Raw genomic sequence first — 17,783 nt, 5'->3', positions numbered from 1 at the left:
CGGCAGTTTTCAAGAAATTTAGTAGTGTACCATCGCCACCTATAATAATTATCTTTTCTTTCGGTTTTGTCGATCCTGACGAGCAGTCGTGCAAATACTAACTTACGCCGTCTCGAAGGTCTAATGTAGCCGTGCTGCACAGTATTCCGAACCAGTCCGTCTGCAACGTAGGTACTCGCATCACAGCAACATAAACAGCACCAACAACAACAACAAACATCGACAGTTACAATAATAATACAACACATATTACATCTGTGTTTTTCTGTGATATAATATCCACGTCGACGGAGGTGACTTGTGTGAACGTGAAATAGACAGATTGCGGTCATCGAAATTTAATTCAATTCGAGGCGACTTCGCAATATTATTTTTATAAGACCGGGCCACGAAGACGCACACGGACGGACACGAGACAGCAAAATGTTGTACGATCCGCCAAAGACGACCTTGTACGTTTGCACCGTACTCCTGCACACTGCCAGTACGTAATAACAATAATAATATGATATTATAATATAATCTTATGCTATTATATATTATTATACGACTAAAACAATATTTTGTACGACGCATTCCGTAATATTATATTATGTTGATATGTTACATATTATGATATGTATATGATAATAATATTTATACATATTATGCATATAGACCACACAAATGTTTCATGCAATATATATTTTTTTTAAATATGATCTATAAATTATATATTATTGATAAATAGTTCTGAGCCCTAGATTTTCAAAATATTATAATATACCTAATACGAGTGTTTGACGTGAATCGTGTGATTCGATGGCATACCTATTTACAATATTCTTTTAGATGGTGATGAGTGATAACTAAAACAAATTCTCAATATTATTTGCTTTGTATTTTAGATTAATGACCTAAAGCTTACTTTTTCGATAATGTCACTTACAATTCAATCAATGTAGTAGAACATTTTTATTAAAACCTTATTTTTTCAATCTAATGTCACTAAAATTAATAAATACAAACATACCTATTTATGTTTATTTTTCAAAACATCAATAACTGTGGATTACAAAATACAGTAAACATTACACATTTTTTTTCAAAAAAAAATAATTTCCAGAGATACCTAATACATATTTTTGATCAATCCTCTTAAATAAGTCACAGTTACTGTGTCAGTGTTACAATTATTAAACATTTCATATTACTACTAAACTATTATTGATTATAAATAGTATAATCAATACCTATGTATAGATACAGACTTGCAATTTAATTTATCATTATTATAAAATTTTAATTAAATTTTGTTTACATTAATTTTTTTTAGTATAATTATTTCTTTTAAAAACCGGTATTCACGTAGTTTCGTTTTTTCTATTAGCTTGTAATAATTTAATTTATAATATCAAATACATAATAGATATTATATTGCCCCCGCAGGATACCTATATAATATAAATGCATACAAGTATGTGAATTATTAAGCGTAGGTATCAGTAATGTTCTTTTATATGTGTCGGTTCAGTATTTTTTATTTCTAATTAATAATGCACTTAATAATATTTATATATAATATAATATGATGCAACTTGCCTAGACATTTGCGTCATAAATCATAATACAATAGTAATACGTATATTATATACGATGGCGACAATAATGGCACGTTTGGACCTACGAAATATAACGCGTGTTGTCGCTCTACGAGTTCACCGATGCATTAATGCAGTATTGCAGTAATACCTCAAGAAAGCTTAAATAATTTGAATTAGGGATATAGATGCTATATGTATATATTAGAGTTAAACTCTTTAAAAACGTATAAGTGTTAAAATTCCCCAAACAAATGTAAAAAACGTATGATTTACATTGCCAAGATTAACATTTTGTAGTACAAACCTAAAATAATACATGAATATTATTTTATTTGTTTTTTATCTACTTGCTATTATTGTATTGTTAAAGTATTTAATACGCTCTCCCTATAAAATATGCTGCATGGGAGGGGGATACATAACTACAGCATATTATGTACTCTTCTTATTGGATACACTAGTATAAAGCATAATATAATATTATAGGTAGTAAATTAAAATAATATAATAATAAATAATAATCAATAGTAAAACGTACATTTTAACGATTAACTACAGTATAATATGCATACAGGGTAATTATTTTATCGAAAAACACTTATCATTTTAACAACTGCTATAACGTTTTTGAAAGTATTTTGAATTAATAAAAAAAATCTATTTTTTTCTAATAATTTTTTGTTTCAATTATTTAAGTTGTTAACTTTTTGAAAGGGATTATACAATTTTTAATTTCATATTCTTAAGCAAAATATTTTTCTGAAATGTTGATATATAGAAATTGAATTTCAAACGAAATTTTCAGTTAGCTGTAAAATAATTGTCATTACAAAATATTAATTTAAATATAATAAATATTATTATTTGTTGTTAATTACTATATTAATAAATCAGTTTTCGATATCATGTGCACAAATTAGTATGAAAAAATTGAGTCTTTTAATAACAAACACTTACTATTTCGAAAAGTATTTTCATTTTTGAAAATACTTTTTATAACTATTTTAATTTATAAGTACCTATTTAAAGTTTAGATGAGTGAAGTGGCTACTCTTGTATTCCATAGGAGAGCTTAACAAAATGTTATTTATTTTGTTTATCAAAACAATAAATACTTACAATCTTTCAAAATTCTTAAAAATATATTTTGTTTTAAGTGTGAAATAAAAATGTAAGTAAATATAAAAAAAGTAAAATACATAAATATAATAACTATGAAAAATAGTGAAAGTGTAAATTTTTCAAAAATATTGTTTTATAATTAATCAAAATTATGTAAAAATAATATTTTAAAAAACTACTATACTTTTCGGTATGATGAGATTTTGTTGTCTAAAAAAATCACCCAGTATATCATTATAATATAGAAGTATATCTTTGTTGGTCGGTCAAAAATTGATTGACCTTTTTTTGACCGTTTGTTTTTCACCCGGTCATTGAGATTATCAATCTTTTCTTATTTATATACAATATATAAATTATTTATGTATAATATGATATAAACTTATTTTTACTATACAATCGTGTTGTAAATTACAGTCAAAAATTATTTTTTAAGTCTCAACAGCTCATTTTTGTATTATTTATAAATTTAAAAAAATACATTATCAAGCTTAGTGAAGACATAGTCTAAATTAACTGTTTACATTTAATAAGTACATAATCTAACATAAATTAATCTACATACGTTTACCTTTATTTAATATTTTATGCAATTTTACCATTTATTTTATCTCTACCTAAGTATAAATAATTTTAATAATTGTAAAGCCTAACCTAATCTATGCCTAAATGGCTAAACATATACGTGTATAGGTTTGTATAAAAACATATAATACAATTTAAAATATACTGAAAAAAATTAAAACTATAAATGTAATGGATAACAATCAACAAATACAAATAATATTTTAATTTTTATTTGTTTTTACTTATAAATAAAAGCATGCTTAAAATTATAAGCATATATATATATATACTTATAACTTATAAGTATATATATATATACACTTATAACTTATAAGCATACTCAAAGTTTGAACAATTTGATTGAGCCATACAATTATACATATTTTTGAAACGAAATGCACGTTAACTAATATAGTAATTTATTAATACATTTTTGAACATTGAATATTATTATATACATTTATTATGTTTAATGTTTAGTAGTAATCTGCTATAAGAGTTACACTAAGTTAATTTGAACTAATATTATTGATTTATAATGCTCAGTGCACATAGTCATTAATTGACAAATTTACAAATTATGTTTATTTGAAAAGACGACGAGTATAATTATGTTTCATACTATAAAAATTATAAAAAAAAATTAACTTAATTTATTAATATACTATAGTATCTATATTAGTCTAATTTGTTTAAAAACAATTAAAGATATTATATAATATTGTTTTCATTTTCATTTTAAAGTGGTAAACTTTGATGTACCTATACGGAGTAATCTAATTGCTGTAGTTAATGATTTAAAATTCGTAGTTTTTTAGGGTTAAAGAGTAGAATATTTATTAAATTAATTACCTATACATTAAAAACAATAATAATAATAATAACAAATGATATTATGTTTTTACACAATATTATTTTTTTTCACATTATGCTGGTATATTTTTTATCATTTGTAATTTTATTCTAAATTGTTTTCTCCCTCTTTAATAAGGCATCACATATTATTTTTCTTTTTGGTTTTAGTTTTAATTGATTACACATAGATTTCCTGCAATAATCATCATAATTAAATTTATCTTACGCAAATAAACTAATTTATATCAAATTAAATACCATATATGTATAATCATGATTTGATAAGTTGCTTAAGTTCAATTGCCTTTATGCAATTTCAAATTTGTATGTCTAAAGATCGTTATTCCATGAATTATTTAATCGTTTTAATTTTTAGATACTAATTTGTTGCTTTGAATGAAATAATAATAAATAAAATATATATTTCACTAAAACATGTTTTGGTTTGTTTGTTTTTACACAATAGTACATTTAAAAAAAAAAAAATTTAAAACAAAAAAAAAGATTTAAGTATAATAAATATTGATGTTACGCGCAGTTAAGTATATTTATGTATAATGACGACAATATATAAATGTAATTGTACATATAGGTAATATTGATTTTATGGATAATACAAAATTTAGGAATTATGAAATTAAGAATTAAATCATTTGTTTACTAAATAATAACAATTTAAAAAAGTTTTTAACATTCATAGACAATAGACATACGTAAATATAATTTTAGGTATCTAACCATTAATCGGATTATTTCATGCATAAATATAATTACTATCAATTTATTAGGTAACATTTATTCATATGAAAAATCTAATAGTTTTATTAAGTCTGATAAGACAGATTTTACTATTTTATGTAGGGTCTTACAGATTTTTTTCTATAATATCACAATTCCCGGCAATCCATTTTGCCAACAAATAAAAAGCTAGGTAAGTAATCTTCTAAAATAAAGTATTATATTTTTATTATAATTTAACACTTACGAATATTATAGGTACTTATTATAGATAAAATCGTTTATCACACTCAAAAATTTTAAAACACGCTGATGAAATACTTTGTACTTCTAATATTTCCAAAAATATCTTTACATTTTACTCGTTAAGTCATGAGTTACACAAATTATATTATTAATACATTTTCTAGCACGGGTCGTCTGGCTGTATTTTTATGACTATATTCATAAAAATTAAACGGCAGTTAAAATACTTTTATAATATAGCATAGTATATTGTTATTTAAAAATAAATATTAAAAAAAAATAAATCAATCCTACCAAAATCTAAGATATAGTTAATATTTATTGTTAAATAGGCGCTAAGCACGTATAAATAAACACGTATACTATCGTCATAATTTATAGGTATTTATAATCTGACTACTTTTCCAAAATATAAATTAGTATAGTCATCTATTACATATAATATATATAATGATAGAAAAATACTTTTACAAAAGTATTTTACGTAATCATTATTATTTTCTTCTGGAACAATTAAGTTAATTAGGATAATGTTATGATTTAATACGAAAATTCTGCGATAACTTTCATTTACCTATATAGGTATAGTAATGTATATCGACTAGTAGATATAATGTTAGTCAAATATTTATCATATAGTTTTGCTTAAAAATTATCAAAATATTAAAAATTTGTTCTTATGAGTTATATTATGTTGTTTAATAACTATAAATTTATAAACAATGATCACTTACCAAGTACCAGCAGTATTATACTATAATGTACTATAATATATTTATATATATTTATATTATAGATCCGTGTACTATGCTCGCCAAGTGTTTTTCCTGTGTTATTTTTAGATTCTGAGTTGACTGAAGAATTAATATTGCTTTAACAACGTATTTTATTTTTTTTTATTATGTGTTAGCTATTACCCTTTGGAGTAGGTAATAAAATGAAAATGGTTAAATTTTCAACTTTAAAGTTGATTTTTGATAGCAATAATTGGATCTAGAGTAAAAAAAATTTCAGAAATTTTCGAAAATTAAATTCTTAATAAACAATAGCGTACAATTAAACACTAAGATCAATCAAATGTTGTTTAAGTTATCACAAGTTCACCTACATACTTAATAATAAAGTGTTTTTATACGATAAAGATAATTAATAATAATTGAGCAATTGATAAAAACAATTATATTATTTTAAGGATGATTTTAATACATTTTTAAAGGTCATGTTCTTATCATTTTAGCAATCCCTGGTATATATTAGTATCAATAAATTCAATATATTATATTTGTATACCTACAAAAATTATTGTAGGTACCTTAAGAGTAGTACATTATAGTCATTTTAAGTTCAAGGTTAGTTGTTAATTAATATAACTATCAATAATTTCAAATATATTTATTGATATGTTAGGTATGTACTTGTGTCAGTTAAGTAAAAACATATTAGTCACATAACTCACATACTTAAGTATAATTTTTATTAACTAAACTGTAAATTCCTTCCCTGTTGCAGTTTTACAGGTTTTGACACAAAATGACCAAATTTCAAACCTTTACAGATTGGTTTATCTAAATTCTAGTTTTATATACAAAATTTTAAGAATTATAACAACTTTTGACTATTTTGAATCTTTTACAAACACAATTATTTTAAATAATAATTAAATAATCGAACTCTTTACGTTAATTTATTCTTTTATAATGTTTATATCTTGTAAAAATGATTAACAGGAAAAATAGTTTAAGTATACTTAAATTAGTTAGAAAAATCGAGACAAATTGTTGTATATTATTTAACATTTTTGTACTTGTTATTTTTTTTATAATTTTTATTTTGTATTCATCAACCTATACAGTGGATGATATATTGGGTAGGTACTAAAATATAACAGGAAAAATTAACTAATAAATTAAAGTTTGTGAATAAAAACCTAACAGAAACTTATCGCTTATAGTTTATAATTATATACGATATAAAGTTAGATTTTTTAAACATAAATTTAAATATGATATTTTTTCCTACAAATGCATTTAAAAATTAATTTAAATATGAAAAAAGAGGAAGGAAGATATGTATTTATCTATATCTCAATTACTCAAGTGGGAGACACTGACACATCACTAATACCAATAATACCCTAATCCCATTTTTGCTTTGATAAAATTCTATGCTTATTACCATTGAGTATAAAAAAATGTATTTTTTATTATTTTAATTTATTTTGAAAACTAGGTACTACAAATATATCCATAAATATTATGAGTTATAAGTGTTATAACTTTATTATAAAGTTCATTTATATTATAAAAATGATTATTAACATAAATAGTATAAAATTCAACTTCCTATTTTATTTTCTGAGTGATCGATGAATGTGTATTAATTTTACAATGATGTGCATTTAAGAGGACGCTACACAGACATTTGTTGTCTCAGTCTTACAAGTGCGTAACGTCAAATTTACATTCAGCAGATTAAGTTTAGCTTCGTTAGCTTAAATATTAGAAAGAATCGACTTTTAATAAAACTTGATGATAATAGAACATTATCTGTGTTTGTCTGTGGGTTTTTTACGATAGTTCAATTTTTTAGCAAGTTTTGCTTATTTAAAATATAGTAAATTAAAAATGTCCATAACTCACTTAAAAAATTGAATAATCGTAAAATCCCACATACGAACACAGAAAATTTTCTTACCATTAAGTTTCAATCCATCCTAATTTTTAAGCTAACGAAGCTAAACTTAATCTGCTGAATGTAAATATGCTATGTTATGCATTTGTAAGACGGATACAACTAATTCCCGTGTAGCATTCTCTTAAAAACATATATTTTGTAATAGCTGTAGCTAAAATACTTTAATATTCAATATTAATAGTCGCTTCTAATTGAAAATTTAAGCTATTTGGTACTATAAAGGATTAAAAATTAAAATAAAAAAATTCTCAGTACTTTTTAAAAAAATTATCGTAGATACTTAAATTTTAAAATATTTTAATACTTACTAAAGACATTTTAAATGTTCAAAATATTTAGTTTTATTTTTATAAATATCGATACAAATTTTTTTTTATGTGAAAAAGACTGAAAATACAAAATACTTCATAAGTTGTACATTAACCAATTAAAAAATACTGAAAATACATTTTTTATTTTTCAATTCGTGTATATACAATTTGTAAAACTTTATTTACAATAAGAATATAAGCTATGAATAAAAATGATAAGAATTGTATGAGAAAAGAAGTAACCTAGTGGTTACACTTTTATTAACTGAAAATACATATCAACAATACTTATTTTTTTAATCGTTTAAATTTAGTATTTTGATTAAATTCATAAAATTTCGAAAATAACAATTTATAAAATGATAAATTTTTATACCTTATACTTAAAAATATAAATAAAGATTCTTCGTAAGTACTTCATACTGAAATCAAAAAACATTTTTTGTACTGAAAATAGATAAATTATTTGTATTAAAAATAAGTACAATAAACAAATATGATAAAAAAAATTTATGAACTTAACTTTGAGATATTAAACTGCAGGAAAACTATCCAGTAATAGAGCTCTTTTAGCGAGTTTCGGTATAGGCGAACAAACAATGATTTATTCTAAAAGATCTCGATACAAACGTTTTTTAAGAAATGTAAAATATATAAACACAATTTTATTTATAAATACTTTAAATTCAAAATTGGACTTAATTAAACATTTTAACGATGATTAACGACGTTAACTATTCTGTTATGAATCTAAAAAAAAATTATCTATGGGGACTTAAAACTTTGGGCAATACTCATTTGCATGAATTTACCTTTTTTACGACTCATTTGTGCACGTTAACGTACAACTCGATTGCGCACATGAATTTTTAATAACTGCATTTAAAATTACCCAAATGTAGAATTTGTTTGCATACATAAACTATACCAAAACTCAAAAAAACTTACAAAGAGAATGATCATATTTAAATATTTTGTAAGATTATTTACAAATTTAGTATTGTAGTAAACAATCCTCAACCGTTCCTTGTTTTTTAAACGGGGGAAAAAGAAGAAAAAAAAGATTGTTTTCAAACTTTTTTTTCTTAACTTTCACATGCAACTCGTTTCTCATTAACATCGAATAATTCAATTAAAATAGGTATAAAAAATATATAATAACTCAAAATGTAATTAAATTTGTTACCAGAAAAAATTATAACTTGATTATAATCGATTCAATTAATGTGTATTTTATCAAAAAAGATAAATCTTATTATTATCTATAGCATTAGATACAGCGTGTTACAATTTAGTTTAAATTAGAAATGAGATTTAATAGTGTTACGCAAATAAGTTGTCAATTTAAAGATAAAAATTGTGTTCTGTGCACAAACAAGTAGGTATCAGCAAAAAAATTTAAGTATATTATGAATTTTATATTTTACACAATGACATTATCAAAATATTTAGATTAATTTTAAAACATTACCTATTTATACATTCCATACACCTTTTACACTAATGTTAGGCAGGCCCGAATTTACATTGTCATAGATCCTAGACACAGATGGTTAAGAAACCTTCTCTTTGAGAGAGGAAGTGTTAAATTTCACTGTTAAGCTTTTTAAAACAAAAGTATTTTTAACATATAAATCAAATCTTAACTTTTATATCATAGTAATTTACTCATATACATAATATTTTATCTGTTGTGCTAACGTGTATATTAACGTATAATAATGATAAAAAATAAATGAATAAATAAAAAAAGAATAATACAAAAAATTGTAGCCACACATTTTCATAGGCCTTAAACATAGTAGGTACCTACCTAATGTACCTATAGTGCCTAATGGCTAATACGGCCCTGATGGTAAGGTAGTATTAACATAAAAGTTAGTAACAATAATTATTATAGCATGATATAAATATATATTATATTTTAATAATATAATAAATACAGTATTTTTGGTAAAAATTAAATCAAATTACCGTAAAATACTAATAGTAAAGTAAATTACTTCAATAATAATTTACTAATATCAAAAAACAAATAATTAAAAATATACTTAGTGATATAGACTTGCAGTCTTCGTTCAGAATCGTTTCTTTTTTTATAATATAAAAGTACAATGATAATATATTATGAATTTAAATTTAACACATTTATTTTAAGTTGACGCTTACTATACTGCAAAATGGTACCCGCTTTCCTTAATAGCTAGTAGTAGTATGATATAAAGTACATTATTATATTAATAACACCAATAATTATAATACCCACTTTCATCACACAATAAAATACCAAAAAAAAAAAAATAATTGTAGTTAGATTCAATCAATGAATTGTAAATTGTAAAAAAAATTACTGATTATCAAATTCTTTTAAATAATAATTACCTACCGTAATTTTACATCACTACTTGCCTTCCGGTTATCTATATTTTTCTCATAACTAAAACAAAAACAAGAATTTTTTATATACAGATTAAATTTGTGACGAGTTTAATGAAGCCATAGATTTCAGATCAGTCTGGTTAGTTTGATATTGTTTAAATCATCTGGAATATCCAAAAAAAGTTTATCATCAAAATTTTTAGTCGATAATTATTTTATAGGTAAATTATTAATAATTAAAATAGTCTGTATCATTAAATGTTTAAGCTTTAAAGAACTATATCAAGAGTGTACAGACTGATGAAGATTAGCTTGTAATATAATGTTAAAAATACTCAAGATATATAAGCATAGTTATTTTTATAAACCTTTAAAGTTCAAATATTGACAAAATTCGTAGAAAAACAATAACAATTATAAAATTGTTCATTTTTTTATAGCTAAGAGTTTAAAATGTAATAAAAAGATCATGATAAATATCATAAATTCATAATAAAACCAATAAATCTAAAAAAAAAAACATTTTAACGCAATTTGTTTTGTAGACATTTGGACAAAATTAGATTTTTAAACTAAGAATAACAATTTTAGTTATTTTATTGTAATCCAAAATTATTTTTAGTATGGAATGATAACTTTTACAAAAATTATTATATTATAAATATATATATATTTTTTTAATTAAACAAAACAGATATTTTATAAATTACAATATAACAATATAAATATAAAAAAATTACAACTGAATGGACATAATATAGTATAAACTTAATGTAACATTATATTTAAAAATAGACAATAGACAAAAAAACCAAACAGACTTTATATTAACATAGCGTTTTTCTCTAATTCCAGAAATCCTTATTTGTATACTACACGTATTTAACATTCATTGTATTCACAATTCACATGTAATTTTGGTTAACTTCTAGATTACTAAACGAAGCTTACTTTATAGATTGTTAATATGAATAAATTCGATCTCATTTTAATATCGAATATTACGTCTAAGTATCATAGGCGCAACTAGAGCTCTATTTCTGGGTAGGCTGAATTGTTATCAGCAAACCTGTAGGGGCTTACACTACACCACTAGTATTGATAACATATAAAACTGGGTGGGCTACAGATAAAACTAGATAGGCTTAGCCCACCTAAGCCCCCCCCCTAGTTGCGCCTATGCTAAGTATCGAATTCTTTCCAATTTTTTAATAAATTTATAGTTTTGTGAGAAACAAATTTTGTTAATGTTATAGCCATGCAGTGGTGGCGCCATGATTATTTTCTAAATAGGGCTAATATGAGACAAAAAATAATAAGGTTGGGCCACAAAAAATGAGATTTAAACAAAAAATTTTAAAATATGTATAAAAAATATTTAATAATTGTAAATATTGTATAATTAAAAAATTATACAATAATATAATATTATTGAAGTAAATTAATCTATATTACATACAGACTGCAAAGTTAACAAAATACAAATACCATTATTTTCTGCTTATAAAAAATAAGAATATTATTATGTCTAAGATTAGGCTAGTGGTAGTGCCACTGGTAGGCCCAGGCATTTCTAGTTAGGGCCAGGTTAAGGGTTAGGTTAGGTTAGGTGTACCTGGCCCGTCCCTAGCGCCGTCACTGTAGCCACGAATTGAAATAGTACCTATTGTAATTTATAGTTATCAATACATTTGTTAATTGAAAACAGCAAGATTACAGTTTTTTTCACATTTAAAACTAGATTTCTATAATTTAAATTATCAATTATCTGACTAAACCCTCTGTAGGCTTTTTCATATACACCATCCTAAGACTTATAAAAAAAAAAAGTAAAGAAGTATCATCAGCATACATGACTATAAAGTATAAAACCATCAATATTAACATCACAGATTTTATTTATATGTGTACTTATAATAAAAAGGATTGGTCCTGGTACACTTTACACAACCCTGTGGTACACCATATTTTATTACACAACATGTAGACGATGTAATTTTCCAAACATTTAAATTAATTTCAAGTTATTATCTATTTATACTACCAGCCATTTTTATTTAAACAACTCAATAGTAAGATGGTATTGACTTAAAAATTAATAGCAATTATAAATTATACAAATATTTACTATTATAATATTATATTTGAATAATGATATTATCATAAATTCAATTTTTTCGTCAAAAACTATAAATCAATGTATCATAATGTTAATTATAAAATAAATGACTATTAGCAATATAAATGTTATACAAAATATCATAAACTGAGTAACTATCTCTGCTCTGCATCGTTTTTTGGATACCTACCTACAACAATAATATAATATATCATTGAAATAAAATTAAACACATTTATTAAAGTGACCCACTATCATATAGGTACTATAATATTAAATTATTTATATTACATTTTTATAAATTTTAAAATCGCTCATGTAAAGCCTCTTAAAAACGAATTTATGATGTTCTTAAAAAGTTAACATATCCTGTTTTATTAATGGACTTATAGTATTTTTACAAATAGAATAAATAAAAAGATAATCAAAGGTTAAGTAGGTACCTATATAGTGTTAGTTAACCACCCCTGATAAATACTTTATTAAAACTTCAAAATTCACACATTCACCTTGTAAATTATCGTGATGTACAAATTGTTACAGGTATAATACTATAATTTAATATGGTCTAGATCACTAGGAACTATATCTATTTTTTTTTTTTTAATTAATATTTTGTATTCAGCTATGGGGCACTGCAAAGCCATCTAATACCAAAACGCTTCAGGCTTTTCAATCCATCTGCCTACGAATATTAACGTACTCCCCTTGGTATTTCACAAACAATAATCTTCATAAAGACATAAAAATTTCTACACTCAATCAATTAGTAAAATTATATTATTCTAAATTTCACAACAACTTAAACTCTCACAGTAATCCATTAATAAAACAACTAGCCTCCAACTCATTTCCTGATAATGTACGTAGAAGACTCAAAAGACAGTGACCTAAAGACCTACGAAAAAAAAAAATATATGTAAAAAAACATAATAATATTTAAAATGTACACGGCTTGGTGATGCTACAGAGTGGCTGCCTTTAAATGTTTATCACCTGTCATTAACCATTATAAGTTATCAAATTTGCTTATCGTACTAATTTTTGTATAGATTGTAAATTATTTTAAATAAAAATATTAAAAAAAAAATTAATATTTTACGAAAATTGCCTATACTAAAAAAGCATACTGCAGTTACGCGGTTTTAATATTATTTTTTGTAAGTTTATAATTATAGTTAAGTCTTTAGTCGTAATTTGCTAAACTAATAAACTATCTTAAAACTTAAATACTTACAATACTAAAATTTATTAAAATCAATTATTACTTACATTTTTGTAATATGACTTTAGATAAGTGAATATATTGAATAAATAGGAACAGAATTTAAAGGATTAGGCATACTTATAATAATTTTGTTTTTATTTATACAAACAACAAAAACATTTTATTGTGAAGACGTCACCACACGTCCGATAACCAATAGACAATTTTAATGAAACTTTTAGGATATTTAAAATTTTAAAAGTTGTGCTATTTTAGTACCTACTAACAATTGTTGATAGTATTGCGTAATAATAAGATTAAATAGAAAAACGGGTTTTTGCAAGATAAGCTCACATTATTTAGTAATAAATTTACTGTAAATTTACCCTATGTTCACACAACTAAAAAGTAGAAAACTAACTATATCAATTGTGTCATAGTGTTTTAATTTTTTAATATAAATGTATAATAATTTTCAACAAATAAATTCATCTGTAAAAACTAATAAATTTGGTAGTCTTTAAGCTATCATCTATATGTGTAATAAATTTTGGATAGGTTTCTGTCTATCTAACTATCTTTGTAAATTTGTTTTGGTACAAAACCATTTTCATGGATAAATTATGGGTAGGTATTGTTGTATTATTAAATCCATAAAGATGTATTTTTCTTGACACTAACACTTAAATGTATAAATATTAAGCGTTGCCTCATGGTTATTATTTTTTTTAATTATGGATGAAATAGCATAATTAAATCATTATTATTTTTCTATAAAATCTAAATAATTTAAACGCAATTTTTTCTTTTTTTAGGTTTAATTATTTGTACAACAATTCATCCAGATATTAACCCTACACCTCCGCTAGAATTTCCATCAGATGGATTACATGTAAGGATCGTACAAGCAGTCGAACCTTATAATTTAACTAAGCCACCAATGTTTAATTTTGGAAATAATGAAACAATAACTGATGAACCAACTGACAAACTTCAAGAAGCATTCAAAAATGAACTTAATGATGGAGTACTCAAACCATCTTCACAACCTATCAACGTCATTGCTAAGATATCAAAAAATTATACTGAAAATTATATCGAAAATAAATATTACAATAATCACATTGATAGCTGGACATCAATTACATTAACATTAATTGTCCTTATAGTTTTATCAGTTATGGTGTTGGCATGTTCTGCATTATGCTTGAAAAAAATACAAAAGTGAGTATTATATTGTAATAGATGTTACAAATAAAAAAAAATATGAGTAGATGGACATTAATTGCTTATTAGATTATAGGTATAAATATAGGATTATCATATCTACTTATAAAGTGAATGGTTTACTCTCTGGTAGTCTGATTCTACATCTATACATTTCAAACATATATTTCTACTAGATAGCTATAAATTGATTTTTTTAAATAAGTTTTATTTCAAATATTTGGCTTAATTAATAGATAAGATAATTAAAAGACTAAATTATTAATATTTGTCAGTGAAAATTAAATTTTTTTATGGAGCTTTTATTAAAAAAAGAACAGATTTATAGTTGAATAATGGATAGTTTATATAAGGATGAATAAAAATACAGAAAATAGCAAATAATTGGGTAAATAAGAATTAAATGTATAATACATTTTTTATATTATGAAATCAGGGTTGAACTTTATCATTTAAACATCAAATAATTTATGATATACAAGGTTTCAAAAGGAAAATAGTATCGACATACTTTATTTTTATAATGACAATGTTTTAAAAAAAAAAAAATAATAAGATAATAAGGACTTCAATTATTTATTTTTCAGCTTGAAAATATCAAAACGACAACTGCTGATAGAAGATTATGATGATTCTGTAATGAACGATTTAATACACATTCAGCGTGTGTAAACAATTTACCATAAATAAAGAAATATATATCAATAAATGCAAATATGTATTCTATTTAACTGAATGAAAACATAAGACTAAACTAAAAAAATTAACAAACATTTATATAAATGTATTCAATGATTTCATACTAGCAATAATGATTTATTTTTTCTTAATTATCAATGGTCCAACATTGTCCTTTTGTTCAACATTGTACTTATTATGAGCACCATCACATAAAGGAAATTTAGAGCTTCTCCAACAGCGACAAAATGCTGTACTTTCACCTAATTCTTCAATATCAAAACCATCAACCACTTTTGGAGATTCTTTTTTAATGCACGGGTTAACTGGCTAAAAAGAAAAAAATACAAACATGAATTCATAAAAAACAGGTTAAAATTGTAGTACTTACATGTCTAGGTTTGACAACTCTGTATGAAAGGTAACATACACCACCAATCGTAGCATAAAACGGAATTAATTTCAATATATCTTTACCTATAAAATACAATTATTTTAGGTAAAATAGTCAAAATACGTTAAGTAATTACATATACATTTTATTTTTTAAGAATAATTAAAGAGTGCTGAGCAATAAATAATATAATTTTAAAGGTTTTGTTTTAGGTTTTATTAATTTAATAAATTGTACCTAAATGGTTGGATGTATTTAAATGTTCAAGAATATAATATATTACAATATACCTATCATAATAAAATAATTATTTAATATAATCTTATAAGGTTTATGTTAATAGTTCTTGAATTCAACTATAGAAATAGGTAATCAAGGAACTGATGAATGTATTAAATAGAAATAAGATCTGTAAGAATTATAATCTTGTTAAAAAAATAAAACAAGTAAATGGTTTAACAAATATGATAATTAATTTTATGATTAAATATAATTATTAACTAGCAAGATTTTAAGTACTTAAGTATTTCATTTTTTTATATAAATAAAAAAAGAGATACTTCTACATCTAAATTAATAGGTTGCATTTAATTTACAATAACTAATTATAGGGCCAAATACAGGCCCAAATTATCATTATTGTAGGCCATAGGCAGATGGTTAAGAAACCTTCTTTTTGAGAGAGGAAGTGTTAAATTTCACTATTAAGCTTTTTAAAACAAAAATAGTTTTAACATCTGAATCAAATCTAAGCTTTCACATCATAATAATTTTCTTATATGCATATTTTACTTGTTGTGCTAATGTGTATATTAACTTATAATAATAAATAAAAAAGAATATTACAAAAAAATTGTAGTCACACATTTACGTAGGCTCTAAGCACAGTGCCTAATGGTTAATACAGCCCTGGCCAAATACTACGTTAAAATATAATATTATTGATTATAAATTAATTAGCTAAAATTAAATTATTAATTTTAAGTGCCAGAGTTTTTAAGACTGTTAATAATTAATATCAGCAAATCAAACATACATTACAATATCAAATCATATATACAAATATATTTATTTTTTTATATAAATTAAGATGTTCTTAGCCTATGGCTATCTATGTTTATGGATAATACAAAAAAATAAACGTGACTATTTTTAACGCAATGGTTTTAAATGTAATGTTAACAATATACATGGTGATTAACCTATATAATAATTAAAATCATATATTTACTTACCACCTAATTTGAAAATACCAAGAAATGAATTTGGTAATGGTAAATTGGCTAGATAGTTAGCTAAATGAACTTTCACTAAGTTGGAACTGAATTCCATTTTATTAAAATGGTGACACTAATGTAGTTTCAAAATTTAATGTAACAAAAATATTTTTTTATAATGTAAGGTAATGCTTAAAAGCATTAGACGATTGAAGATTGATTTTTATTTTTAATACGATAGATGTCCTGATTTGTAAATACCTATCAGTCACTTCAGCATACACTGATCGATACACTTAAGGAATTAATTCACCTTTCAAGTTCAATTCTTCAAATTCTAAATGTTGACTGTTCTGAATGTTCTGATAATGAAAAAGTAAAATAAAAATTTAATGGTTAAGAATAATGTAATGTATTTTTACTTCAGTGTGGCAATATGAACATTT

At 23.4% G+C, this 17,783-nt stretch overlaps 2 protein-coding genes across 2 annotated transcripts; one reads left to right on the top strand and one right to left on the bottom strand.

The window, feature by feature from the left end:
* Positions 1 to 15,821, top strand: LOC112593722. Its single transcript, XM_025338238.1, has 3 exons — positions 1 to 484; positions 14,637 to 15,045; positions 15,636 to 15,821. Exons 1-3 carry the CDS (start codon positions 424 to 426, stop codon positions 15,718 to 15,720), a joined length of 555 nt encoding a protein of 184 aa, XP_025194023.1. The 5' UTR covers positions 1 to 423; the 3' UTR covers positions 15,721 to 15,821.
* Positions 15,754 to 17,717, bottom strand: LOC112593723 (CDGSH iron-sulfur domain-containing protein 2 homolog A). The gene is made up of 3 exons (XM_025338239.1): positions 17,356 to 17,717; positions 16,118 to 16,203; positions 15,754 to 16,056 (listed from the first exon to the last, which is right to left on the bottom strand). The coding sequence occupies exons 1-3, from the start codon at positions 17,450 to 17,452 to the stop codon at positions 15,865 to 15,867; spliced, it is 375 nt and encodes a 124-aa protein (XP_025194024.1). The 5' UTR covers positions 17,453 to 17,717; the 3' UTR covers positions 15,754 to 15,864.
* Positions 17,718 to 17,783: the final 66 nt, after the last annotated feature.

The sequence above is a fragment of the Melanaphis sacchari genome, unplaced genomic scaffold (assembly GCF_002803265.2).
Source record: "Melanaphis sacchari strain LSU unplaced genomic scaffold, SCAv2.0 Contig20_pilon_pilon, whole genome shotgun sequence".
Taxonomy (NCBI): Eukaryota; Metazoa; Arthropoda; class Insecta; order Hemiptera; family Aphididae; genus Melanaphis; species Melanaphis sacchari.
This window is presented reverse-complemented; position numbering and strand designations above follow the sequence as displayed.

Coding starts and splice junctions, on each gene's coding strand:
- LOC112593723 (XM_025338239.1), bottom strand. CDS start 17,452: ATGGAATTCAGTTCCAACTTAGTGAAAGTTCATTTAGCTAACTATCTA. Junction 16,204..17,355: donor TGGTATTTTCAAATTAGGTG/GTAAGTAAATAT, acceptor TGTATTTTATAG/GTAAAGATATATTGAAATTA. Junction 16,057..16,117: donor GAGTTGTCAAACCTAGACAT/GTAAGTACTACA, acceptor TTTTCTTTTTAG/CCAGTTAACCCGTGCATTAA.
- LOC112593722 (XM_025338238.1), top strand. CDS start 424: ATGTTGTACGATCCGCCAAAGACGACCTTGTACGTTTGCACCGTACTC. Junction 485..14,636: donor CGTACTCCTGCACACTGCCA/GTACGTAATAAC, acceptor TTCTTTTTTTAG/GTTTAATTATTTGTACAACA. Junction 15,046..15,635: donor TGCTTGAAAAAAATACAAAA/GTGAGTATTATA, acceptor TTTATTTTTCAG/CTTGAAAATATCAAAACGAC.